General features: G+C 41.2%; 1 protein-coding gene across 1 annotated transcript in view; it reads left to right on the forward strand.

Annotated features, from left to right (window-relative positions):
- Window positions 1–545: 545 nt before the first annotated feature.
- TNKS (tankyrase) overlaps window positions 546–27632 on the forward strand; it is a 129769-nt gene continuing 102682 nt past the window's right edge. Inside the window, exons 1-2 of the mRNA XM_084204383.1 lie at window positions 546–1052; window positions 7766–7990. Coding sequence (XP_084060509.1) covers window positions 563–1052; window positions 7766–7990 — 715 coding nt within the window. The 5' untranslated portion in view covers window positions 546–562. The remainder of the gene's footprint in view (window positions 1053–7765; window positions 7991–27632) is intronic.

Here is a 27632-nt window from a genome sequence, read left to right on the forward strand (position 1 = left end):
TACCGATGCCTCTTAAGTACCTCGCAAAGCTTGGATCTGAAAACGGGGTGCTGCAATTAGCTTGCGAAGTCCTTCTGGAGTTTGGACACGAACGGCGGCTGTGAAGAAGCAGCTGCCCACATTCTGGTGTCGCAGCCAGATCGCGCCGTGGAGGCGGAAGAAGGCTGCCTCGCCCCTACAGCGGGCTCCGCGGAGGAACACCGCCCCTCGCCCTCCACTCTGGGGTCACGCCTGAGGAGCTGCCGTCCCGCCCGTCTCCCGGCACCGGCAGCCGCAGAGGGGACGCGGTCCCCGGGCACCGCCGGCCCCACCCAGTGCTCCGCCCGCTCCGTCCCTCCCCGGGCCCCGCCCCGGGCCCCGCCCCGCCCCGCCCGCCGCGGCCGGCAGGGGGCAGGCGCGCCCCGCGCTGGGCGGTGCCGGGGCCGGTGCGGCCGCGCCCCGCGGGCCCCGCGCGGGCGTCACGTCCGTGCGCGGCGCTCGGGGTTGGCGGGCGGGCGGAAGCGCGGGCGGGGCGGCGCCGTTGCCGCAGTGACGGGGCCGGGAGGGGCGGAGCGGCGCGAAGATGGCGGCGGTGCCGCCGCGTCGCTCCCAGCACCACCATCACCACCACCACCCGCCGCCCGGCCCGGCCTCCCCGCCGCCCACTGCCGCCTCGCCGCCGCGCAGCCCCAGCCTGGCACCGGCCGCGCAGCGCCACAGCCTGGCCGGCCCCGAGGGAGAGGCGCCCCCCGACGCGGACCGGCCCCCGGCCGCGGAGTGCGCGGAGGGTTCGGGCGCCGCCGCGCCGGCCCCGCCGCCGGGCTCGGGCAGCAGCTCCAGCGGCTCTTCCTCGTCGTCGTCGTCCTCGTCCGCGTCGTCGTCGGCGGCGTCGAGCCCGGCGGCGGAGAGTCCAGAAGCAGCGGGCCCGGGCGCGGCGAGCGGGGCGTTCCGCGAGCTGCTGGAGGCCTGCAGGAATGGGGACGTGACGCGCGTGAAGCGCCTGGTGGACACGGGCAACGTGAACGCCAAGGACATGGCGGGGCGCAAGTCCACGCCGCTCCACTTCGCCGCCGGTGGGTACCGGGGCTTCCCGTGCCCGGCCGGGGCAGTGACAGCGAGCGGGACAGGCAGGGTTCCCCTGGAATAGCTTCGGGCAGGGGGCCTCCAGCGCCCCGGTGATTCGGGAGTGGGCAAGCCTAAGCTGGAAGAGTGTGAGCACGCTCTCTTCCCCGGCGGCGTTCCGCTACAGGTTGTTGGGAGATGGCTGTTAAATCCCCTTCTCTGGGTGAGACGAGTGGGAGAGGAGATCCTGGGAGCGTAAAGAGACTGTAAGATTTAAAAGTATAGACAGCGATCTCTGTGTTTGATATCCATGGACTGCTGCAAACTTGTGCAGTGGACTTAGGAAGCAAGAAACTGGAGTTCAGGACAGAGTTGACTTGAAGTAAGGATTTCGCCTGTGTTGTAACAGCTCAGGGACTCCTGTGATGCACATGAACTTAATGGGAATCAGTTTTGATACCTTGTACTTTGTAACTTCTTTCATTTCGGCATGGTTGCTGGTTGGTGTCTGCATCTCTTGTGGACTGAGTAGGCTGGGGAAAGGGATCAAGTGAAACAGCTGAACTGTATAAGTTACAGATGCATCCAGGAAAGAATACACCTCTTTGTGCAGAGATGTTACAGAACTAGTGTTATAAAAGCAATTTAGCAGTAAGGTCCAATAATGTAGACTAACAAAGTAAATATTACCTTTTGGCGAACAGAGCTGTAACAGATTACTGCAGTTCATAAAAAGAATATTTCTTACGGGGTGTGTCCTTCACTGGGGGCACAAGCCACACAAAATTCATGATAAAAGTAAAATGAAGAAAGTCTTAAATCGCTACTCCTTACTCAGGGCTTGTACAATTGCTAGATCTGTGGTCAGTCTGAGAGCTCTCTGAGGTGTGCCACAGTGTTACAGAACTGGACCTTACGTAGTGGAGTGCACAGATCTAGCTTGAGCTTTTCGGTGCACTGATACATGTAAATTAAGATAATTAACAAGTCTATATCGAGTGATCAGTGTTTAACTGCTAGCATGTGGCTCAAATCAATGTTGAAATCAGTAGCAAAATGAACATTTTATGGCACAATGTTGCCTGGCACCCTGAATAGTGCTGTGTATATTATCAGTTAGATAACACACCCTGAGATTGTATGGATTTGTTTTCATTTTCAAAGTACAAGAGGCATTTGACAATGCCCCTGAGGGAACTTTTGGTGCTTGGCTGTTTCCTTTTCTTTCTTCTCTGCTCCCTGAGCTCTACTGTTGAAACGGGGCTTAAGCAAGTGGAGTTTAAAATGCAGCAAACTTCCGGGGTATGGAGATGGACTTAATTTTGATGAACCCTGAACATAATGCTAGTACAAACTGCATGTGTGCTTATAAAGTTCTTAATGTTTAGGAAGGCTTGAGTCTGCTCTGCTAATTTTGGATTCAGACTTAAAGTTAGCTCTTGCTGCTTCCCCTAAAACTCTGAGATCTCAGGTTCTAACTTCACTGCCTGTACAAACTGCAGTGCTGAAGCTGCAGTGGGTAATATCTGCTCTGAGTAGAGAAGAAATGGACAAAACTTACTTGAGGGGGTAAGGTTTTGCAAGTTTATAATGTTATTAAGATGTTACTGTAATAGCAGTGGAAGGTGGTTTGTTGTAGCAAGAGGAAAATAGCAGATGAAGTTTTTATCTAACAAATTCCCCGTATCTATTTTTCTAGATTTAAAGACTTTCCTTAGATACCCTACCTACTTTATCTGAAATTGCTGCTTGTCTGGTGCCAGTGGATTAGACATGTAAGAGCATTAGGCAGATTTCTTATTACATAGATCTCGAGGTCGTGCATTTTGGAAAGACCTGTAAACAAAGATGTTGTTTGAATGCAGCTGATCTTAAGGTGTGTATACCTGCCAGTGATGCAGTGTATTGATTTGATCTCCTTTGTGGGCCAAAGGTAAAATAAAACTTGTTTGCTTATGAGCATAGCAGTCTGCTGTGTATAGGAAGCTGTGTTTTGGATAATAGCCCATGTTTATGAGCCATACCTAGGTGTGAATTGTATGGCCTTCAGTAGGAGAATGGGTGGGTGAGAGTGCAGGATGTTGTGTTTTAAACTGATTTTTCAAACTTCTTGAAGCTAAACTCTTGGATTAATAGAGTTTCACTTCTGATGTTGTGATTTGTGAAAGAGGAATTCTTCTTCTAATTTCTTCTTCATTTCCCCTTTCTGTGACTGAATTTTATTTATTTTTTTTTCCTTCCCCCTCCCACTGACTACCTGACTTCTCAGCTGTTTTTTCAGATGTCTATCTTGGCAGCAATACCAGGCAGTTAAGTTCCTTTACTGTAATAGGGAAGGATAACTTCCCCAGTTATAATTCCTTGTAAAAAGTACTAAGTTTGGGTTTCCTTAAACTTTGTAAGGTTTCTGATTTGAAAATCACATTTGTGTCCTTTCTTGTGGCAGGACTATAAAAAGAGGGACTTCTGAGAGCACTCAGAATCCTTGGCATAGGTGTAAGTTGGAGATAAGACAAGAGCTGAAATCTGTTACCAATTATTTTAAAAGCTGGGGATAGGTCTGAATCTGTTTCTAGGAGCTGGAGTCACCTGTCCAATATTCACTTCCAGATAAATTGTGCAGGGCCGCATCAAATTGGAGCAACAGTTTTATCCACATTTTCTCTGTATGGGATACCTGAAGTGCCAGTTGAACTGAATAAAGGGGAAGTGGTTCTTCAGCTCTCTGTTGAAGTGTCAAGTAGTGTGCTGAATAAATCTGACCTGCTTTGGTTAGCTATTAATAAAGGAGGTGAAATCACAGTTATAGAGGCCTCTCTTGCAGGTGGGAAGAGGTTGAGCAAAGCATAATTTTCCTTCCATCTTCCTTGCTTGGAAAGAGGAAAACTCAGTACTGTCTCAACTGCTGTATGGATTGCAGGATATTTGTGTCTCTGGTACTAGTGCAGGCTTTGGGTATTGTCGAGCAGCATGCAAAAACCAGGTTTTAAAGACTTGAAAGTGATTGAGTGACTTTAAAACATGTACCAAAAAAAAAAAAATTTAGTTAAGTTATTAATGTATGCATAGCTTTTACATTCAGTTTATTTCAATAAAAACTAGCTTGCTGAAAAAATTTAAAAAGCAACTGTGTTAAGCATGGATAAAAGTACTTAACTTTTGGCTTAACTTTTATCCATACTGGTGGCCAAAAGCGGATAGTTAGGGAAGAGTTATACACTTACCCTCTTCATAAGATACTTCTCTGAGCACTTGCAGTTTGCAGCTTAGCAATTATCTGAACAAAACCCAGTTTTTAAATGTTATTAGAGGGTCATCCTTTGCTAAGGAGTTCATTAAATAGTTGAGCTGTTAACTTGTGTTAGAAGTAAGTTGTTTTCTTTTGTACTTTGCAGTCTCTTCACTGGAATATTCTGTGTTCTGCTTAGCGATTTTCTTCTTCAAACTGGGTTGAATGTGACAAACTTTTTCACTCAATTGTCTTTCTACTAAATTCTTTTGATCTAAACATGTTACCTCTTAGAGAATGATCTTAACTGTCATTGTTTATTTCACCAAAATAGGAACATCTTTACTGTACTATATGCCCCTTGGTAGCTGAAAATACTTGTAATGACAGTGTTTTCTGTTCTTGTAAACTGGCCCACAGTTTGGCATTTCATGGTGTTGTTGACACATGGTTGATAAAAGACCTCTTTTGCCAGCATAACCACATGATTGGTTTTTTCTGTGTGTGAGAGATTTTTTTTTTCCTGTTGGGAATGCCATTGACTTTTTTTTAATAGTTGGATGATTTTAGTCTGTGATGAGGTGTCACGTTTGGTGACACCTGTGTTGGTCCATTATGTTTGAAGCAGATAGTGATGCATTCAGGACTCTGTGTGTGTCATCCTCCATGCAGAGCACTTGCATACCAAAGGTGATTTTCTGTGACTTTTCTACCATTAATGTACCTGGATGGAGAGGACTCCTGTGAGCATGTCTGAAATCTGAGCTTTTTCCTAGAGCTAGCTTGGGAACAGACTTGCTTTTTCCCTTCTGAAACACTGTTGAGCCCTGTAAGAGGATACATATGTATTTTCTGCTGACACCTTGGTTCATATATTTTTAAACCTAGTCCTTGCTGGTAAATCATTAATAATAGCACCTCTGTCAGAAGTGACTAGGTGGATGGACCTGGTAGAAATAAGCTGAGTCCTACTCAGTTTCTTCATATAGCCACAGTCATAAGCTTGTCCAGTTCCACACCCATTTAAAGGGAAGTCAAACTTTTTTTTGATCAGGAAGTTAGCTCCTCACATTCTTGTGCAACACATTCTTTTAGCTTTACAGGTGTTCCCTTTCCAGTGTTTTATCCAGGGATATAGAGAGTTCTACTAGTAATTGCTGAACTGTGGCTTAATGCCCACTTCTGTACCAAGAAGAGGTAGAAGCTTCCAGGAGGGGCTTTTGGAAGTTATGGAACAGGGATCACAGAGTGGAATGTTCTTGGTCTCACTGAAGCTCAGGCTTGGAGAAGCCTGATTTAAGGTGACTTGTTAAAGCATCAGTGATAGAGCTTGTTTTCTTTCTGCTTGTGTGGCTAGTAATGGCAAAAAGCTGTTGGGGGAAAGCAGTTTTTTCCTAAGCATGCCTTTGATATCAATAGTAATAACTGTTGGAAGTCTAATCACTTTGTGAAGGCTAGCATAAATAGCTATGCTCTATAAAATTTCTGGAGGATACAGCTTAAATCCTGAAGGCAAAGGGATCTCGCTTGGGTTGGAAAGCAGCCAGTGGTCAGAGTTTGAGAGCTGATCAAGTTGGTTTGTCAGCTAGCAAGCTGTTAATCATAAAAATACAAGCTGCTTTGACATGTATGAGTAAGATAAGCAACTGCAGAGGCAGAGCTGATCTAAGTAGTGACGGAGTGTTCCTTGAGGGAGAGCCAGGACATGGCAAGAGGTAGTTGGTAACATATGACACACTTCCACTCTGTGCAGAGACACCTGAATCAACCACTCCACCTGTGCTGCAATGTAGAGCAAATTAGATTACATTGCTCTGGAAAGCTTTGCTTGAGACATCACTCTGAAACTACTGACTCAACTTGTTGCAGGTGTCCCCTATGTCCTTGTCATAGGAGAGATGTCTGACTTCACACAGGTGTTTTAAAGCCAAGGCGCTGTTTAGTTCTGGCCTGTGTGACTTAAAATGGGGTTAACAATTTTCAGCTGGATTCATATGGATACAATGAAGAATGCAAATTGTGTAGTCAGTTAAGAAACATCCTGGCAGTCTTACAGCATCAGAGCCTGCAAAATGCACACTTTTTCATGTTAAAAAAATAAATAAATAAGAATTGATAAATTACTGGCCTTGACTTTGAAATTTTTTTTTATGTTTTTGGCAGCATTTGTGGTACATGAACTCTGTTAGTGTCACAAGTGTATTATTTAGTAAAAGTTTGCTTTCTTTGTGACTAGTAACTTCTCTTGAATTATCTTCTAATAGTTTGTGCAATGTCTCCTTCCCATTTAAAATTTTTTGAAGGAGTTTACCAGAGGCTATAAATGCAAAATCTTAGACCTTCAGTAATACTGCACCATGTGCGCTTTTTCCCAGCTTGAAGGCTTTTCAGTTTACTTAGTTAAATCATTCAGTTTAATTGTTTTCAGTCTAGTGAAGTGGGAGAAGTGCTTGGGAAAGTCTTAGGGAAAAAGTCTGATCCCGGTGTGTGCTGTAGTAAAGCAGTGACACACAATGATTTACCTTGGACTTCTTTCCCCCTATGCTTATAGCATAAAACCATTTTGAAATGGTTAGAGACTCATGTCTCTAAGAGTGCTCCTCTACCTCAAGGGCTTCTATTCCCATATAAACTGTGTTTAGTGCTCTAACAAGTGGGATTGCATTTAATAAGAATATCTTTCCAGCTTTGCTTAAGGTCCTGGTGGTACCTACAGGTGTGCTTAACCTGTGATTATACACTTCGGTAAAATTTAACTCCTTTTGGAGTCTTGTTCTTAAATCAAGGAGGTGAAAGGAGGAGGAAAAACACCTAATGAGAATCATAAGTCTTCTGTGTCATAAGGCAAACTGTGCATATAGCAGCTTTGCAGAGATTGGAGTTGGCATTTGGAGGAGTTCTTGCTATGTTGAGATAGTGTCATTAATTGGGCAGTGGGTGAAACAGTTCAGCTGGACTTAGACTGATCCAACTGACTAGTTGATGTATTTTCTCACCAGGGAAAGCGTTCTTCCAGCTCTTCAGGGAAGTCAGTTTTTTACCAAACTTTCTGAAAATTTGGCAAAGAATTATGTGTCTTCTGTGAATATTAGTAATTAGTTGTCTGTTAACTATTACCATGTGAAAGCTTTTGACTATCTGAAGAGAGGTTTAAAGTTGAAACCTTAGTGGGCGTATGTAACAGAGGGTACAACTGATGTTCCTGTTACTTTCCTTGCATCCCTCTCTCATCATTCAGCGTGCTCAGCCTTTGTAGAATGTCTTAATGGGATAGAGTGGCAGGCTCTGATAGAACACAGTTTCATTCTGTCATGACTGTAAGTGAATTGTCTAGCTGTTGTTTGAGCAGGTGAACAGAGTCTGACTTTATGGTGAAATTAACCAAGAAGTAGATGAGGAACTTGAATAATGTACAGTGAACCAAGAGTGAACAGTTTTAGGTACTAAATCATGTTGTTTTGCCAGACAAATGAACAGAAGTATGTTCTGTTGCAGGTTTTGGAAGGAAGGATGTTGTAGAGCACTTGCTGCAGACGGGAGCCAATGTTCATGCTCGCGACGATGGAGGACTGATACCCCTGCACAACGCCTGCTCCTTTGGTCACGCAGAGGTGGTCAGTCTGCTGCTGTGTCAGGGGGCAGACCCAAATGCTAGGGACAACTGGAACTACACTCCTTTGCATGAGGCTGCTATCAAGGGCAAAATAGATGTGTGTATTGGTAAGTGTTTTTCACTTGTTAGGTTGAAATTTCACGTGATTGTTTTGTGAAGCTGTAATTGTTTATATGCTGAAATTGGGATGAAAGCTATTGCTTGTTTTAAAAGTGAGCTACTTTTAATCTAACAGGTAGGTATAGTGATAGTAACTTTTTCTTCGTCTGTAATACAAGTAAGTTTGCACAACTTACATCAGAAAAACTATCCTGGAGAGATTGGATGAAGTCTCCTTGTTTGCTAAATTACAGTATTTAAAATCTGGAATATGTAGATTTGTCTTTCTTGATTGCTGTCGGGAAAATTAGCTTTACTAGATAAAGTCTTTGACTTTTTGGCTGCTCTGTGTGTTGTTGTAGTGGTTAGGAAGATGGTAAACCTTTCATTCCATGCAGTATGGAGAAACAACTCGGTCATTTGGAGCTTTCCAGTACAATTTACAGGACACCATTGTTCAGTGGTGATCTATCTTCAGTATGTGTTTTTTATCCTGGAGCCAAAGCAATTTCAAATAAAATGGAACACTTCAACTATTTAAAATTTGTTGAAAACACACAAAGAGCTTTTCAGTCAGGATGTCTTTAACTTCTGTGTTTTTTTTTTTCTGTACTTAGTAGTACTTTGTTTCTAAATGGGAACTTCTATTTTTATTTTTTTACACTCAGAGCAATTTCTTGAACTTACACTCTTTTAACATCTACTAACCTGAATAAAATTATCTGCTCACCATTTCTTTTTAATCAAACGTGTAAAGGAAAGCCTGACTTTTAGGTACTTCAGTTAAGATTATGAATTATATGTTCTATGTGTTATCCAGATGACAAGACACAATTATCAGACTTTAAGATAATGTCTTTTTTCCTGAAAGTTTTATTACATAGAATTTTTTAGAATTACATATTTCACAGAAAGCTACAAAATTTACAGAATGAAATCTTGCGTTAGCTTTATTGCAATATTTTAGTCATTACTTAAAAGTAAGCACCAGAAATTGAGTGAAAGAAAACTGGAGGAAACACCAAAATACAATTTTCAGTCTGTTTTTTCTTTTTACAAGCAATGTGATTTCATCTCTGTATGCAAGGTAATACATGGAGAATATTCTATAGAAATCGAATATAGTTAATTATGCAGCAGTATGTGGGAAGAGATCCATTGGTATAGTAGGTTCCAGTAACAGTCTAGTATGACAGTGTTGAATAGAAAAGTAAATTTAATCCAGTCAGTAACTGGAGTCTAGTATGAGACTTAAAGGAAGTAATTTGGTCTGTTTTGTGCTGGAGTCAGCCTGATTTTGGGAACTGCTGACTGAAAATCCAAATTAAATGGAAGAAAGTTTGCAAGTAAGAGGCGAATATAAAATTGATCTTCTGCTTTGGAAACAGTTTGTCTTTTTCAGTTTTTGAAACCTTGTATTAGATAGAGCAAGAAAGGGTGCAGCAGCACACTTTTGTCTTTATAGGTCAGTTATGACAGCGGTTTTAGGATTTGGCAGGACAAGACAGCGTGGGTAATGTTGCTTTGGGTGGTTTGTCTAAAGACTTTGATACTCTGGAGAAGTTGAGGCAGGTCAGATGAAGAGGCAGATTATGTGATACATCCATTTTGATGCATAGTGCTGGTAGAAATTGAAGATATTTAATTTCTGATGGTACCGATCAGAAGGAACTGATGGTACCTTTAAAGTTCACTCTTAATTCAGCAAGAAGTTGTGGACTTGGTGAAAGGAAGTACAGGATTAAATTTATGGCTTGTGTTACACAGACCTTCATTCTGTATTCTGTGCACAGGGTAGATCTGTGACTCTAAGTGTTGATGGGCATGATCCATGTATATGTAAATGTTCAGCTTATAGTACTTGGTGATCAAATCCCAAGGCTCTTCTGCCGTCTGGAACAGTTTTAGAGTTCCTTGGAAGCAGTGAGCAGGCTTGTAGCACTACACACAGTTCTTCTCCAGTCTGCCTGCAAGTAGCTATGGAGGAATTCTGGGGCATTTTTTTATAATTGATTTTAAACAAAAAAACGTGATGCTGTTTTGCTCAGGTTAGTTACAGTTACCCATGTCTGTTGTACTTCAGTCAGATATTTCATCTGTCAGGGTGAGAGTTCCTACTAAAGGCCGTGGCAGCAGTCACCAGATTATTATGTATTGTAGTTTGATGCTACTTTGGGATTTGCTTGATTCTATAAAACTGATAGGACATGAGTCTAGACAAAGAAGTCTATTCTTTCACGTTTGTAGTGATTTTGCAATTTATATCTAGTAGGCAAGCGTGTTTTGCTGTCTTCAGCAAAATTCCTATTTCTTTCTAGCAGTTTTATATAAAACTTGTATTTGAAGGTCTTCAGCTTTAATTTCAAAGTCTTTTGAAGGAACATGTTTTACAATGGGATAATGCAACAATGTTTTTAGGGCATGAATTCTGACTAGGAATATTTTTATAGCTTTTTGGAATACATTGTACAGTACTGCTGTTTACACCTTAAGTGTATGCTGTTGCATCTGATATGATGGAAGAAACTGATCTGTTTAAAAAAACAATTAAAATTCAAAGAACACATCCTGGGAGCGCTTCTTTTTAAACAAGCAGGGTGTGCTTTTTAAAAAGCATTGTTTGAAGAACAGGAAATCCTTACATAACCTGAAATTTTTTGCTGAATTTGGATATCTGTTTGAAAAGTGATAGACTTTTCAAAAAGTGTAGAAATTAGTAATCTATTCTCATTTTTGGCTACCTACTCTTGGCATCTTCTTCCAAATGATAAAATGTGAGTGAGAATTTTCCACTTTACCTTCTCTCCTTTTCTTCTTCTTTGCCACTCCAGCCAGCATATTTTCAGTATCCCATCTAGCATAGAACACTTTTTTTGGTCACTTTACATGTTAAAAAGGGAAAAAGTGATAACTGAACAGAGTGTTGAGATGCAGCACATTGATGAATAATGATTTTCAGAGAAAAATTTGAGATATTGAAGCTTAGTAGGAAGACCAGCAAAAGACACGTAGTGACTCCAGCAGTAGAATACTCTTGTGTCTAGCACAAGTGTTGGAATGGAGTATCTGTATTTGTGCTAAAGTTACTGTAGGTGCTCAGCTTTTGTGCTGAGTTTAGAGTAATTAGGTACAAACCCTGCCACTGGAGGAAGCTTGTGTAGAAATAAGTATACATGAACTGATGAAGACTCACCAGACTGTGCACCCAGGAAACTGTAAGACAAGCAAATAGTTCATGTGAGGTTTTTTTCTTCTGTTTTACTGATTGCATATTGCAGTTGTAGGGCAGTGCAGGGAGGGGAGCTGAGTGTGGCAGGAGTATTGGCTCTCCTAGGTATCAGTCACTTCTGTGTTCTGCTTCTGGAGGGGAAGGACTTGGTAAGCAGCTGGTTTGCTGACCATCTCTTGCAATGTATTCAGTCACTGCAGATCTGTTTAGTTGCCAAGTAATTACACTTGAAAACACTGTTTGCTTTATGTAATCAGTTTTTGGAATAAATTTATTTAAGCATTGGAATCAATTGTTAGCATCCTCCAGTATTTATGACTTCTAGGATTGGTTTATCTGTCAGGAAGATGCATTTTCAGTTTCTGTGACCTGCTTCTAGAGCTAATGAGAAGTGGTTTTGTATCTCAGTGTTGTATTTTGTCCTGGAATAGTGGATGAATGGTGAACTCTGCAATGTGCATTTGGAGGAATGCTCTGACGTCAGGGTAGTGACTGTTCTGCATGTTGGGCTGCGGAGAAAGAATTATCTTTCTTCAGTCTGACTGCAGCATAGACTTTCACATGAAGATCCACATACCTCATTTTTTTTTTCCAGAAATGAAGCTCATGATCTCAGACTGTAAAAGCCTTGAATGTATCCTTTTTTTCCATGGCAATCAGCAATTTAGGAACTTGATAAAGAGGCTGCATTTGAACTGTGTTGCATAGCAATTAGTGTACAAAATTGCTGAAAGCTCTAATTCACTTCTTAAATGCTGTAATACTTTTGGCTTTGAAGGTGTTCTGTGGCAAGAGAATTTTGCAGTTTAAAAGTCTTGCTGAAAGAAAACAACCCTTCCTTTTTTTGAAAAGGAGATTATTCTTGATTTCTTGATGACTTTTATTGCAAGCTGTTCAGGACTTTAGTGAGAATTAGTGAGCAGTCATATCTGTTTGCAGTTTGTGTGTCCTTTGTGATTTTATAGATATCTGTTTTTTTCTTCAATCAAATGTCTCTTTTCCAAGCTGAAAAGCATAGTCTTCTGTTATGTCATCCTGTTGAGTATTCTGGTTTTCCTGCCTCCTGCCTTCCTTCACCCCTAGCCATTTTTTAGGGGTGAGCAGTTGGTATGAGGGATATGGGCACCAAAAATGGGTGAAGTAAATTTATAGGGTAACATAATTTTCTTTCAGGTTTGGTTTTCTGGTTGCTGAGCACTGCATGGGAATAGTTCAAGGTAGTTCCTGTGTGCTAACAGCTCCTTTAAAACTATTTTGGTGTAGCCCAGTTGGTTTTTTTCTTGTTAAAAAAAACTAGGCTAAAAATAACCTTACAGAAGCTGTGCTTATGCAGTTTGTCTAGGTTTGCTTTGCCCTTTAGTGCATTTGTTTCTGCAGAAGCTGTTCTTGCAGAGATTTTTTTTTCTGTGTGGATCTCCAATTAAGTGTTGATATCTATAGGACTGCTAAGCTAAATATTATCTCAGGTGTCATACACCTGCTTAGTTTTTAAGGGCACCCTTCAAAATATGCAAACACAAGCATGTCTGTGGTGATGCCATGATTTATGGATCTGAACATGCAAGAGTACTGTAGTAATTTTAGGGAATTAAAAAATTCTATCTACTGAAAAGCTCCCTTCATCACTGTACAAAGCTGTAAAAGTTTTTAAAAATTGCTTTTAGTCCATGCAGTGTTAAAAGGATCCACCCAGAATTACTTAATGTGACTTGAGAGCAGTGTTTTTACTGGCTTCCTCGGGCTAGTTATAAAATCTGCTGCAAAGATCCTGTGGCATGATGAACTTGCTGTTCTTGTGCTATGAAGTGACCTCTAATGGTTCTGTCAAGGTGCATTTGTCTCTTTTTGACCAGAGAATTTCTGTGAGTTGATTTTTTTTCCTCTACCCTTTTTGCACTTGAAAGCTACAACGAGCAAGCAAGTTAAAACTTTTTTAAGCTAACAGCTTTTCTCATGTATAGGTTGTGCCCTTAATATAGGGATCACTGTTATTTAAATGCCTCTTTGTAAGCATGTCAAAACATTCCTCATCCTGCTGTGCTTCCTCACAACTGAGGAAGGAGAAGAATTCATTAGTTATTACCTTCTGTTAGTGTACATGTTTTGACTGAAAGATATGGAGGGAGTATTATGTAACTCCTTTCTGCAGGGCAGATAAATCTTCTGTTATGATTTAAAAAAAAAGTCAAAAGTCTATCAAAGGTATTCTATGGGTAGAAGCAGCACACAGTAAATCTCAAAGGAATTGTAGAAGTGGTAAAATCATTGAACTACAAAAATCTTTGAACTACTCATTTGTTTGGTCATCTTGCAAAGAAGGCATGTACAGCAAATAGTGAAACTATTGCAGCTTATGGTAATTTTGTCCTAAGAGATTTTAGAATGCTTATAGTGCTTCCAAGCAGAGGAACTGTAATACTGTTAAAGCAGTGTCTAATTTTGCTACCTAAAACAGTAAGTTTACTACCTAAAAAAATCATAAGAAGTGCTGTCAAGGAGCAAAATTGTATAGTAGACAGTTCTTTTTGGAGGTGGGGTGACAGGGAGAAGATTTGGTATCTTAACTGAAAATTAATTAAACTGACTTAGATTTATCCGCTGGGTAGACAGAAGCCTGTAAGAAGACTAGTAGCTCCTTAATAGGAATTAGAGGGGATGTTGGTAATTGAGGTCCATTGGGATCTGGTTATGTATGCTGTTTGTGGGAGAGATGTACTGAATTCCTGAAGAGTCTCTCGGAGAGCTGGTGTTCTAGATGGAAGCTTAGATTCAAAGAGGCATCCTGGATATCTGATGTTCAGAGGCTTGTAAAATAATTGAAAAATACTCTCAAGTAAGTACTTTAAAATGAAAAATGTTTTAACTGTTGCTGTTTATATCAGATTCTTAATATTGTTACTATTCCTGCTTTGACTTTTGAACTACTGGAGTACTACTCTTACTGACTGTTCATAGTGTGTTGTGGGGAGACAGGGACTTGTATTTGAACTTTAAGTTGTAGAAGAGTTTGAAGAGCTTTAGACTGTTCTTGTGTACCAGAATATTGAGTTTTGCTCCATTAGGAGGACAGGAATTAATCCCTGCAGTGTGGAGCTTTCCTATCTGTTAGCTGCAGTTAATATTGATATGAGAGAAAAGATACTTTGTATTTGATAAGCTTAACCACATGCAGTCCTTGTTAACAGCATCTATCCCTTATATGTCCTGGTATGCAAAATAAAAATCCTAGCTATTCTTAATAGTATTAATTATTCAGATACTGATCAAAGCCAAATCAGTTGTTGTGGAAGCAGGCTCGTCAGACTGTAAGGGTTAGGAATTATTTGGGTTTGTTTCTGCTGTGTAAGTTACAGCATTTGTTTGGAGCCCTGCTTCTCTGAATAGCAAAGTGATTTTAAATTGGTGCATACCTAGTGACTCAAACACCTAATATGCTTCTCAATCTGTTTCTTCATGGGGCCTTTCTCAAAGGAGCCTTGCATGATAGCAGACACAGGATGGAAATTTCATGTGTTAGCTTGAGTGGAAGAATAATTTTGTTGTCTCAATTAAATACTTCTTCCTGGTTTAAAATAGTTTCATGTCCTCTAACCGCTTGTTTAAGCTATGTGAGCTTCTAAATGTCAATATTCATCACAGAAATGAAAGCCTCGAGGGCTGAGTCTCACATTTTTTGTATCTACAGTGTAATTCAGTAGTCTGTAGTTTGGACTTGCCCGATTGAAAGAGACCTGAGAATAAGGCTGCCTTCTCTATGAGCTGTTGGGGGTGGAGGAATCCACGACTGAAATAATACATTGGTAATTGGGAGGCATTGTGATACTGTTGTCATAGTAACAATGGACTGGAGCGTGAGACAACAGGGCTTTTGTCAAAAGTGACAACAGAAAATGGTTTGGGGCATTCTGCCATGGCATATACAACTGCAGTGCTCCCTGGTGGACTTGGGTAGAAAGACATGAGGGAAATGGATCAGTTCCTGTATGAGAAGGATACCTCTTCTGTGTGCGGAATCTGTGTGCAGATGGGCCTGTTATGGAGTGTTGTCTCCACGAGTTACTGTACGCTGGTACCTGTGCATGTGTAGCTGTGATAGACACTTCTGGAAGAAATCTCTCTAAAATGTGTCAGTTACACATATGTACCCAACAAAGAAAGGTCTTGGAGTGCAAGGAATGTTAAAATAAGTGGATCATTGATGCAAGGTGGAAGTGCCAAACCACAACATTTTTTTTACGAGGACAAAACATTGAGCTGGATTAATCCTCAGGTTAAATCCTCTTCAGGAACAAAATCAACAGTAAACTTGATAGCAGAGAGGATGATGCTTTGAACAAATCAGGTGCCTTGTCTGGGATTTAATGCAATCCTTAATTTGAAAGCTGTCTTTCTTTCTGTTAGGTTTAAATTGTATTGACAGTTTATATTTTAGGACCTATCTAGGTTTTAGACTTTTTCCCAGTCTTGTTGCTTTTTCCAAATTCCAAGTGCCAAGAAAACAACTTTGTTCCTTGTTTGCTTGCTTGGCACAGGAGGATTTGTGGAGGAAAAGAAAAGAGTAATTTATTTTATGATGTTTCTTTATAAGTGCTCATCAAATCAGAATCTGATTTCTTGCGGTGAAGGAGGTGGTACAATAATATGCAAACGCTACTGGAAAATATGCTATAGGGTCTTTCTGGGAAGTTAAGGTCTTCAAAAATACTGATGTTAGCTATTTGCAAATTGAGAAGGAGGGGAAGAAGTTGCATATCATTCAGAGCAGAGTAATGGAACAGATGGTCCTCTTGCAGACACTGAAATTGGTTTCAAATGTCCAGTATGAGTTTAGAATGGCTTTCTAAATATCGTGCAGAAATAATTAATGTTATGGGACAATGCTTCTGATTACTGTAGCAATATCTGCTTTTAGCTTCTCTATAGAACCATGTGGTCCTTAATGCAGTTCATATGTGGTTTAAAAACAATCTGTAGATATATGTGTAGATGTTAAGGGCACAAATGAGTGGAGTACATTCCAGCAGAGGTCTCAGATGCTTTATTAGACTAATGGAAAACATTGATTAAAGTATTACTGCAGGATGTAAAAGTCTTTCTTTTAAAAATGTGTAGGCAAATAAATCTTTGTCATACAGTGAATAAAGGAAGGTATCTCTTTTTAATGATTTGGTTTTTCTATAAAGCAAGTGTGCAAAATAAACTGGGTGCTTGAAGCCTACTGGAAATCCTGAGCTCTTGTCTCTTATTCTGGGCTGTCTTCACTTCAGTTGTTCCTGCAGCTAGGACTCCTGATAGATAAGCATAGGCTCCTGTAATTCATTGTTTCACCGTGTTTATACAAATGCACCATGCAGCAGCAAGGCTGAGGTGTCTGATGTGAATCCTGCTATTCATGCTGCTCTGTATAGTCTTCATGTTTTTGCTGATGTCTTGGTCCAAGCAAGCAATACTGAGTAGTTCTTTGGTTAGGCACAGTACCCTTGACCTAACTATAGTATTGGATACTGAATATATATGATGAGGGACGCAAGAAGAATATTTTGTTTTTATATTCTTGTTTGGGGTGATGCAAGGATGGCACAGGACATGGGTGACCCAGGAAAAGAACTCAGACTGATGTAACATGAATTGTTCCCTAGTGTGAGAGCTATAGCATTGACGATATCTCACCTGACAGACTGAGATTTTTACATTGGAGGATATTTGCTTGTTAAATACACTAAGACTTGCACTGCTCTGTATCAATAGGCCATGCTGGTGAACAGTTCTAGGGCTGCAGGAAAAAAGTGGATATAGCACTAGACTTTGAAAATTGACAGCAATCTTACTGTTTTACTTAATAATGGGATCTAAGATAGTTGCTGGGGAAGGTTTGCAATTCTGATACATGTAGTCAGTTCTTAGTAGAGCTCTAGGTCTGCTTGAACTTAGTATATTCTTAGCTTCGCATTTTACTTCATAAACAGAATTTTGAGAACACTTGTGTCATCCGGCTAACCCATAGCTTTAACCACATTTTCATGGACTGAACAACTTGTTATTCCTAAGATTTCATATGTTACTTTTATTTCTTAAGTATTTGGTAGCTATGTTGTGGACTAATGATGAGTTTACAAAATTGACATAAGGTTCTAGTTTATGCGAAATATGCAAAAGTTATTTTACATTTTGGGACTTCTTTAATCTAAAGAGTTTCAGGTCCTAATCACATCAAAGTATCACTTTGTGTGTGCTGTATGGTGTGTGCCTAAGATACCATCTGTGTACTGTTGGGCTTGTGCACTGTTGAAAGCTGCTAGGCACTGAAATTCACCTCTGGAAAAGGAGGAATGTGCTTGTGGAATGTGACAGTTATTCTGGGGTTTGGTGGTTGTTTTTTTCCCTGTCTTGTGCTCGTCTCACTGAATGATGGCATGAGAGCTGCTGCTAGGGTTTAAATCCTTTCAATTAATGTTTTTTCAGATGCTCTTCTGTTTTGGAAAGATGGTATATCCAGGACAGGCTCTCATAAACTTTTAAGATCCCTTTGTTCATGTTGGTTCTCGGGTGTTAGGTTTTGGTTCACGAGCGCATAGTGCCCTCTGATAGCCACACAGCTAATTTCACATGCAATCTGTAACTTGACTTCCACCAGGACTTTTTCCCCCCTCTCAGGAAGAAATGGTAAGTTTATGCAGGAGATTGGAATTCATCTTTGGTTTCTCTTAACTCTCTTCAATTCCTTTTCCTCCTAGGATGTTCTTTGTTGGCCTAATTTGCCTCAGTGACTGCTTTTGCTTTTCAAGGACTCCGAAAGCAGGGCTCTTAATCTGTCAAGTAGGATGTCAGGATTATAGCTGACATTTATTTGAATAAAACTTGAAGTAGAAAGGTGAATTTGTTCAGAGAAAAGCTAAATTGGGACCAAGCAATGAAGAATTGTCCTTAAAGCAGCTTTCAGCTTGGGATATAGGTGAAAACATAAATTGCTCAGACAGCAGGGCAGCAGTTCAGATTTCTAGCTGTTCACTATGGTATATTAAACCAATTGCTTGAAGCTTAAGTAGTTGCAGAATTGCTGCTTGCAAGAAAAGGGCTTGTGATTTTGTTGTTGCATAGTGAGTCCTCAATCCATACCATCTACAAATGAGCTAAATGGTTTTTGTTAGGTTTTTTTGGACCTCTTTTGATGAAAGGGTCTTCTATTCCATTTTGCACATTTAACAGTGTACGTGTTCCAGACGACTGCTCAAACACACTGAGATGTGATTCTTAAGCCCCTTTGTGAAATGGCCACAAATCAAAACGTGGGATGTTCCTTCTGAATATCAGGAAACACTTTTTGCCATCAGGACAGGTAATCATTGGTTTGCCAGAGAAGTTGTGGAATCTCCTTCCTTGGAGATACTGAAAAGCCATTTGGACAGAGTCCTGGGCAACTTGAGTCTAGGTGGCTCAGCTGCAGCAGGGAGGATAATCTACAGAGGTCCCTTTGACCACAACTGTTCCATGATTCACTGTGATTCACTGTAAAAGGAGTGCATGTGCATGGCTGCAGATAATTGGGATTAAATAAATGCTTAGTGTACTGTCTTTCATTGCTTGTTAGGTCGATGAAAGGTTTTTCAGTTTTGTTATTTTTTTCTTTATTCTTTACATTTTTTTTCCCCCCCAGCTGAAGCTTCTAGAGTTCTTGCATTTTGCAGGTTCATTGTGGAACACCCAAAACTTCCTTTACAGTACACAGCTTTTTGTGCAGGTAGTGTTCTTGGGGGAAATGTTTTGGAATGGCAGCACTGTCTCTTACATTGTCTCTGTTCCCCCGGGCGCCTCTCAGGAACCCCTGGCCAGCCCCGAGTCAGCAGACAGCAGGGAAGCAACCCCAACACAGCCGACTGTGGGGAGACACTCTCTGTGCCCCGAGGGTGCTGAGGGCAGCTGGGCCAGTCACCTTTGCAGCAGGAGAGACTGGAGACATCAGTGGAAGAAAGGAGCCGGCTCTTAGCAGGGGTAAATCCAAGGTTTTATTCAGGAGCTCTGGGGAGCTCCTGCACCTCAGGGGGCCTCCTGTTGAGAGCCCCGTGAGACGTGCCGAGGTTACATTTATAGGGAGGTGGAAACCACAAGTATATAACATTTTACCAACCAATAGATGACCCTAAGGGATGGGTACTGGGGCATGGACATTTAGGACAGTGTATAAAACAAGTCTCGGGGAGCTGACCCCTGGCCTCTGGCTAATCACTCGATGTCTTGGACCGGAGCTTCTAGGTGGAGGGGATGGGATGCTGAGTGATTGACAGAGAGCCAGGGTGGGGATTTGGGGATGATCTCATCAAGGAAGAAGAATTACATAGGTAAAGGAAAAGGGGGTACAGTCTGGGGTAAACTATTTGAGAAAACTACAGGGATACAAAAACCAAACTACTTCAAAGTATTACAAAGTATAAAAACACACTACCACATTACATGATGTAAAAAAACCACAAACAAAAGAACTGCAATTGCACTTAGGTTTTGAGGTGGATTTCTAGAAGACTGCATTCTACATAACCCGCATATACTTTTGTTCTCACTCTTAGTTGAAATGGAAAACTTTAGGTTGAAAACTGTTACATCAGAAAAATGAAACAGGGATATTTAGTTCATTAAGTCCAGGCAAGATCAAGGCTTTGAATTGCTGTTCATGTAGGCTGAGCAATCTACTCTGGCTCTTTCTCTGAGGGCAGAAGGATATTATGAGCCTCTGCTCTGCTGCCTACGGGCTCTGGAACCTTCTGCATGTTCTTTCTTTCTATGCATATTTAATCACAGGTAGGCAGAACTAGCATACCAGGGAGCAATTTTGTAGTGCTTCCTACATACAGAGAACTAATCATAGTTAAAATCACAGAATGAGTAAGGTTGGTAAGGACCATTGGAGGTGATCCAGTCCAACCTCCCTACTCAAGCAGGATTCCCTAGAGCATGTTACTCAGGATTGTGTAACTCAGGATGCACCTACTTTTGGGGTAAGACTTGAAGGCAATTACAGAGGGAGGAGGGAGCCTTTAAAAAAGTATCTTCTTCCCCTGCTGGAAGAGCTCTTGTTGTGGCAGTGGTACTTGTGGTTTTGGTTGTCTGGTTCAGATCCCTTCCCCTTACCTTGCTTTGATTAGATAAATCTGATCTCTGGAACATCTACTGCCAGCTTAAGTCTAGAATGCATTCAAGTCTTGCAGTACATTGAGAAGTGAGGTTTGTGGTATGTAGATATAGACAGGAAGTCAGGTTGTCTTGCTAGGAGGTTGAAACTTCGTTGAGCAAAGTCTGAAAGTACTTCTGGGGCAAAAATGACTGAGACAGAAGAGTCTTTCTGAAAAATTAGGAGTTAAAATAAGTTAAGATCCTTTCAAAGTGATGCTGTGTATTTTATTTTTTTTTTTGGTCTAGATCCTTTTTTCTCTTCAAAACAAACAAGGAAAAAAGTGGTACTGGGAGACCTTGTTCACGATGCTTCTTTGTTTTCTTACTGCTGCCTTGAAGCCTCTTTCTCGGAATTGCTCAAATAAGCTGATCTCTAAGTGTTGTTTCCACTCAATCTTTTACTGGGCCTCTGCTCAGTTTGGTATTACATCTTGTTACTGCAGGAACTAGTGCATTTTTACAGCATATGAAGTCATGAGAACCTACCTTTCAAAGATCAGATCTGTGTCAATAAAGGGAGATACTTGAGGTACTTGATATGGCTGTCCTCTGACCCTGCTGGACCAAACGGGCATTTTAGCTGTAAAGCAAGAAATGCCTCTTCTAGGAGAGCCATATTACGAGCTCTGTGTGTATGTGTGTGTGTTGTCTTGTCCCACATACTGATGCCCCCAGCAATTGCTGCAATTGTGTATCTAATGACAAGGTGACAGAAACATGCAAGCAGGTGCTGTATTTATCCAGATCACGTCAGGTTTACTCCAAGTAGCATTTTTAAATGAGAACCAGCTTTCTTTTACTTGAAAATAACCATTTAACACCATCTATCTGTATAAATTTTAAAACTGTGGATCTCCAGCAATTGGCCTGCAGGATTACAATCATAGAATGGTTTGGGTTGTAAGGGACCTTTAAAGATCAGGCCATATTCCCTGCCATGGGCAGGGGTAGTGTTCACCAGATCAGGTTGCTCAAAGCCCTGGGCAACTTGACCTTGAACACTTCCAGTAATGGGTATCCACAACTTCTCTGGATGTTCCAGCTTTGCAAGAGGTTCAGGTGGATGACATCTGAAGCTTTTCCTCTGTCAACTGATAGAATCATTGCATTGTGGGAGGCTACCAAATGAATCAGTCATGATCTGCTCTTTCTGTCTCTAAGCAGCTCCCTGTCTTCCACATGTTTTGATGTGTCTTCCAGGAGAATCTTCCATGATTTTACTGGATGTGGAGTGAGGCTGCTTGATTAGTAGCTCCCAGGGTCTTCCTTTTTACCTTTTTTCAAAATGAGCCTGATGTTTTTCCGGTCTGGGGATTTGCCTTACTGCTAAGACTTCTCAGATATGATTGAGAATTGCTTGGCCATTTCAACATCAGCCTATCCCTTCAGAATCTTGGGATGCATCTCACTGGGTCCTATGGACTGATGTACATTCAGGTATCTCAAGTCGTCTTCAATCTGAGCTTCAGTTAGATTGGAAGGAACTGCAGTCTACAGTCCCAGCCTTGAGGTTCAGGGAACTGAGAGATGTGGGAAAAGAGATTCATATTGAAAGCTGAAGTGAAAAACTGTTGAATAGCTCAGCCTTCTCCGTATTGGTTTTCACTAGTTCTCATGTCTTATTTATCAAGAGGGGGGTATGTTTACTTTGATCTTCCTTTTTCTAGCCAGTGTTCCTGTAGAACTGTGCATTTCCTTCTTACACTTTAGTTTGATCAGGAGGTCCTTAGTCATGTTTATCTCCTACTTCCCTTTTCTGTTTTCTTACACGTGGTAATTGAGAGCTCCTGGACTCTATGAAAAATGTCTTTACAGGGCTGCCAGTTCTCCTTTGTCCCTGAGGGCAGCTCCTGGGGGATTCCATCCATTAATTCATTCATTAACTGAAAGTGTGCTCTGAAAACTTGGAGTCCTTACTCGATTCTTCACTGGGTCTGCAGGGGTCTTCTGGACTGCTTACAGTTTACTGTGCTGCTTTTCCAGCAGATTGGAGTCCCACAGCAGGATCAGAGCCTGCAAACATGACACCTCCCGTAGCTGAAGGAAGAATTCATTATCAACAAGCTTCCCTTGCAGAGGTAGACTGTAATAAACACCAGCCATGAGGTTTCCTTTGTTGGCTTAGTCCCTAATTTTTTCCCATAAGCTATCAGCTTTTTCATTGCTGTTTTTTCCAGGGCAGCTCTCTAGAGTTAATGCTTTTTGTTGTTGTTATTTTTGTTGTTTTTTTCTTGGAGGGCAGCCACCTGCTTGCTTTTTCTTCTTGCCTGTGACTTCTGAAGATTTTCCAGTTGTCTATTGCAGCATTTCAGTTGTGTGGTCCTTTGCATGATGTTTCAATGATAGTGGTTAGATTGTAGCTTTCTAGCTGCAAAGTGGCTTCCAGCTCCTCCTGTTTGCTGCCGTGCTGTGTGCATTGGTATGGAGACACTTCAGCTGTGTTTCTGGCCTTACCACTTTCTTAGAGGACCTTGCCATAATTTCTTTGAGGCATTTCACAGGTGTTTTCCTCCTAGTTCCTAATATATCAGCAGTCCCTGATTTTTCTCTGTTGCTCAGAAATTTATCACTTTTTCTCAGGCACTTGTCTGCTGCTCCCTCTTGCTGTCAGAGCTCTTGTTTCTGTCTAGGCTATTGGGGAACACCACCTAATTCCCTTTAAAATTTTTTGTTTCAACATAGTGGAGCCTAACAATGCTTTTTTAAGCTTCTGCTTCATACTGCTGTAGTCGGTGTGTTTGTCTCTTGCTCTGTCTGGCCCCAACAAAGAACAAAACCAACATGCTGCTTCGCTGGGGACAAACCCATGTCTGGGATAATGGGAAATTGGAAATGCCCAGAACAAGGGAAGTAGAGAAGGCAAAATTATGGGAAACACTAAGCAGCTCACACTGACCCAGCAGGACTTTGGCTGGTAACATTAGATAAACTCTTAACCAGAAACACAAAATTACTCTTTTCAGCTCCTATCCCCGGCATGTGTCCCTGTGCTGTCCTTGTTTGTGCCAACCAGAGCATGTCATGTTGTTATATGAGGATTGGGCAAGTGATTGCTTCTCTAATGTGCCTTGTTGCCTGACCAAATGTTTGCAGCTGCAGCCCCCCAGAGCAGGATGGGCAGTACAGGGCAAGGTGTGGCAATTCTGCCAGTGTGGTCTAGGTGAAACAGGTTGCCCAGACAGGTTGTGAAAGTCTCCTTCTCTGGAGAGATTCAAAAGCCTTCTGGACACTACTGTCCCTCATCTGCCACTGGGTTATTATGTCTTCTTGCCAATAATCTACCTGCAGTGTTTCCAGATATGTCTGGTTATTGCCTCTATCCTATCCTGACTCTGAACTACGTGCTTTGGTGTGCTTAGCCTTTCTGCTCCTTAATCCTCTCTTCATTCAACTTTGATGGCATTCACTACAGAGGGGCAGTCAAGAGCATAGGACCTGTCTCTCCTTTTTTTCCAACTCCTCTTGACTGAGCTGGCAGTGGTGTTTGAGGCCGTGGATGTCATCAGGTCCAGCAGCGTTACTTAAATCCTTAGAGCTCTGTGCAGCCTCTGTAGTGATATGGTCTCTCGTGTTTTTTCCTTGCAGTTCCAATGGCGGCTGGGTACTACAGCTTGTTTCTCCATGGCACAGACAAGACTGGGTTTGCTCACAGAGGTGGAATTTCATCTGTGTTACAGCGGTGGTTGCTATTATTAGTCATATCTTATGTATTCAGTTTTATAAAAATTAAGAGTAGGGTGCTACAACTTTTGTTATATATGGTCATTTAGCAAAAAGGCTTACGTATCTGGTAACTTGCTAAAATTGACTATTGGCTCTAAATCACAGAAGTATAATATCTAGGCAAGAAACTGGCATTCTTGTAACATGAGAAAAGCTTCAAAACTTTAGTGGTTTGTTGACACACACTGGTAGTTTGATTTACATGTACTGATAGTTAGGGGAGAAGATGAATTTAGCATTGGCTAAGAAAGGTTTATACTTTGGATTCCAGTGTGTTGTCTAGGTGTTTTCAGAATGTGAAGGTAAATAATGTTATGTTTCTTGTTAGCTTGGAAACATCCTACACAAGGCTTAGACTGAGAGATGTGTGTGTTCCTGGGACCTAAAGTTAGTGAGAGACTGACCAGCTCTAGAGAAATGGAAGATAATGCCTTCAAAAAGAGGCCTTTTTCTTAGGCTGTATCCTCTGTACCTTGGTTCTTCAGGAGTAAGTAGATAAAGCTCAAGTAATATAGTTTGGAAAGAACCTTTGGAAATTGTCTCCAGAAGCTGAATTTGAAAAGGGGGAAGAAAGAATATATAGTAAAGCTGGGGTAGCTGGAAGGGATGCCAAGCACAAGGCAGTAGGACAGTGATAAAAAACTGGTGGGGAGAGAGTAGGCAATGGTAGAGCTGTGAGCAACTCTTGAAATATAATTAAAAGCAGTAGGCAGCTTGCAGTACAGATACTACTGGGAGGTCTGCCTGTTGTTTTTGCATTTTTCACTCAACAGTCAAAAGTTAGGGTTAGGGTTAGATTTTGGGCCTAGAGAAGTCATATCTGAACTATACTGATTTTTGTCCTAATATGAACAAACAAATGTATTTTTATCCCTATTCTATTTCCATTGTATTTATGTCTTTCAATCAAAAGTGTTTTCATTTGGTGCACTTTCAACTGTGGGAGTAAGAAGCAGGAAGGACTAAGTACTTGGGTGATGGTTTCTATGTAGACAAGCTTCCTTCCCTCCACCCCAGTAAAAACACACTTGTTGATAGCTACTGGAGAAGTTTTTGCCATACCATATTGGTGAAAATGTGAAGGTTGAAAGGAACAAAAGTAAAAATATTTGCTCTTGACAGCTGAATGAGGTTGTATTGGTTAACTTCACAGTTCAATATACCTATGCCAGGAGGCTGTGGGCCAAGTGTCTCATTTTAGGAGTCATCCTGCTGTAGTGAGTTGACAGTAATATGAAATAATTAGTGGTTGTAGTATGTGCTCTATGCAATACAGCAGCTTTTAAAAAAATATAGTAAGACTTATGGCCTTTCTTGTCTCTAGTACTGATCTGATATAATAGCAGTGTAATTAAGTAAGGTATTTCAGATAGTGTGTGAAAATCAGAACCTGAAGTATTTTAGCAGTTGCAGTGAGGGTAAAAAATAAAACTCCAGACCAGTCAATGTTTGTACTATAGATAATGTTACAGGGTTTTGACATCTATATGCAATATGAAGATTCAGTAAAAAGAAGATCTTTATACTGTTTGTACAATATGGTCTGTAGAAAAGGCAGGGCTAGTCTGTTAATGGTATTGCTAGATTGTTAAGGGCACTGCCTCCAATACAGAAAAATAATACACAGAGGAAATAAACCAGCATATCCAAGTATGCTAATTAACAAAGTTCCAGGAGTTAATTTTTGTGCACAACATCCTTGCAATGCAACAACAATTCTGTTCCTTCTAGAACTGGAACAGAAATTTCTTGATAGAAACTTACTTCCACATTCCCTTTTCAGGCTACTCAGAAACCATTCTCTAAAACAGTGTGCAGTATTTGAAATCCAAAATAGCTACGATTATCTAGAACAATTTTCTTGCTCTGTTGTGTTTCTTTATAGAGGGGAAGTTTTTTCCCAACAGAGGAGATCTATCTTGCAATTTTTACACATCCCTGGCATATTGAAAAGGAAATCTAGAGAGACACACCGTGTCTAGATGTCAAATACCCTGTTGTTAGAAGAGACTTTGTCTTGGGCTAAATTGTTGAAGGTTTTGAAGATGCAAGAGAACATTCAATTAGAAGCCACCTGGGGTTTGCCAGGTATTGAAGTACAGCTGTGTTATACTGATAGCCTAAACATCAAATGCTGGATTTCTCTTCTTAATTCCTGTTGATGACAACATTGCTCACTGGGATATCTTTTTGTGAAATTTTGTACTTAAAAGGTATAGAGATGTTAGAATAAAATAGTCAATAGAGGAAATACAATAATAAGATGGCCTTTGTGACCCATTTGCTTCCTTTGTTCATATGCATTCTATTGCAGTCTTTATATTGATATAATTGGTTTCTTTTACCAAGATTCCATTGCCTTAATTTCATGGTGTAGATGTGTTTCTAGGACTGAATAAGGGCAGTATCTGCAGGACCATACCTGTGGCTGTTGGAGAAGCTGGAAGATGAGTGGGATGAATGATTGCAGAGACAAGTAGGATGAGTCTTATGGTTACAGCAATTGAGTTCTGATAGGTTATTTTCTGAACCTCATTTGGCCACTTTAAATGTGTGTTCCACAGGCAGTCAATAATTCCGGGTTTTGCAGACAACCAGCTTAAGCCTTGTTAGTAATTTTTTAATGTATTTGCCTAGATTTAAAAAAGCCTAATAACTGGACACTGAAGTTTTATGTTGTAAGCTGTGGCCAAATCCTTCATGGTTCATTAGTATGACTGAACATGTTAGATATAGTGCATAATTCTTTGTCATTTTACCAGGAGAGGAGCTGGAAGCAGTACTGTGTGTGTCGTCATCTGTGTGTGCCAGCAGAAGAAGCAGGGAAGCACTCTTGATTGGTTTGCATAGGATGGAAGAATCAAGAGACTTGAAAATGTGCTTCTGTTTTAGCACTGAGCTCAGGCAGTTGCAGATGCCTTTGAGAGTCCTACATCTGTTACTTGGCATTTTCTAAAGTCACCTTTCTTGCCCTAACTTGCCTCAACTTGGCGTCACATGCTAGTCCTAACCTCCAAACGGATCAGATCCCAATCATTCCTCTCTCTTGGTCTTTCTTCATGGACTTTTTTTCTGGGCTATTATCTTTTCCCCTGCCTCATCTTCTTTTCCAGTTTTCTCCCCTAGCTCTTTGTCTGAGGCTTTTTGCCATGTGACTCCTTTGTTGCTTTCTGGTCTGGTCAGAGCTGTGTTTCAGTATTTTGTACTGCCTGCTTTCTCTTGATAGACAATTAGTTGCTGGTAATGTCTTTCAGACTACTACTCCTACACAGGTGCCTCTTGGAACAAATGGCTTTCCTCTTCCCTGGTATATAGTGTCACCAACAGGGTATAAGGGAAGAGAGATGGGACATACAGAATCTGTCTCTCTATACTCAGTTTCTCTACTGTTTGTTGTGTTAAAAAAATCTGCAAAAGGTCTTGTTTGCCTGTTCCTACTGGAATGTGCCTGAGTGGCTTGAGAGGCTGGCTCAGTCTCAAACCTGTCCGTGAGTAAGATCTCTCAGTGGGTGGTAGCACGTATGGCACAGATG

This window comes from Fringilla coelebs (genome assembly GCF_963513975.1).
Source record: "Fringilla coelebs genome assembly, chromosome: 4".
NCBI lineage: Eukaryota > Metazoa > Chordata > Aves > Passeriformes > Fringillidae > Fringilla > Fringilla coelebs.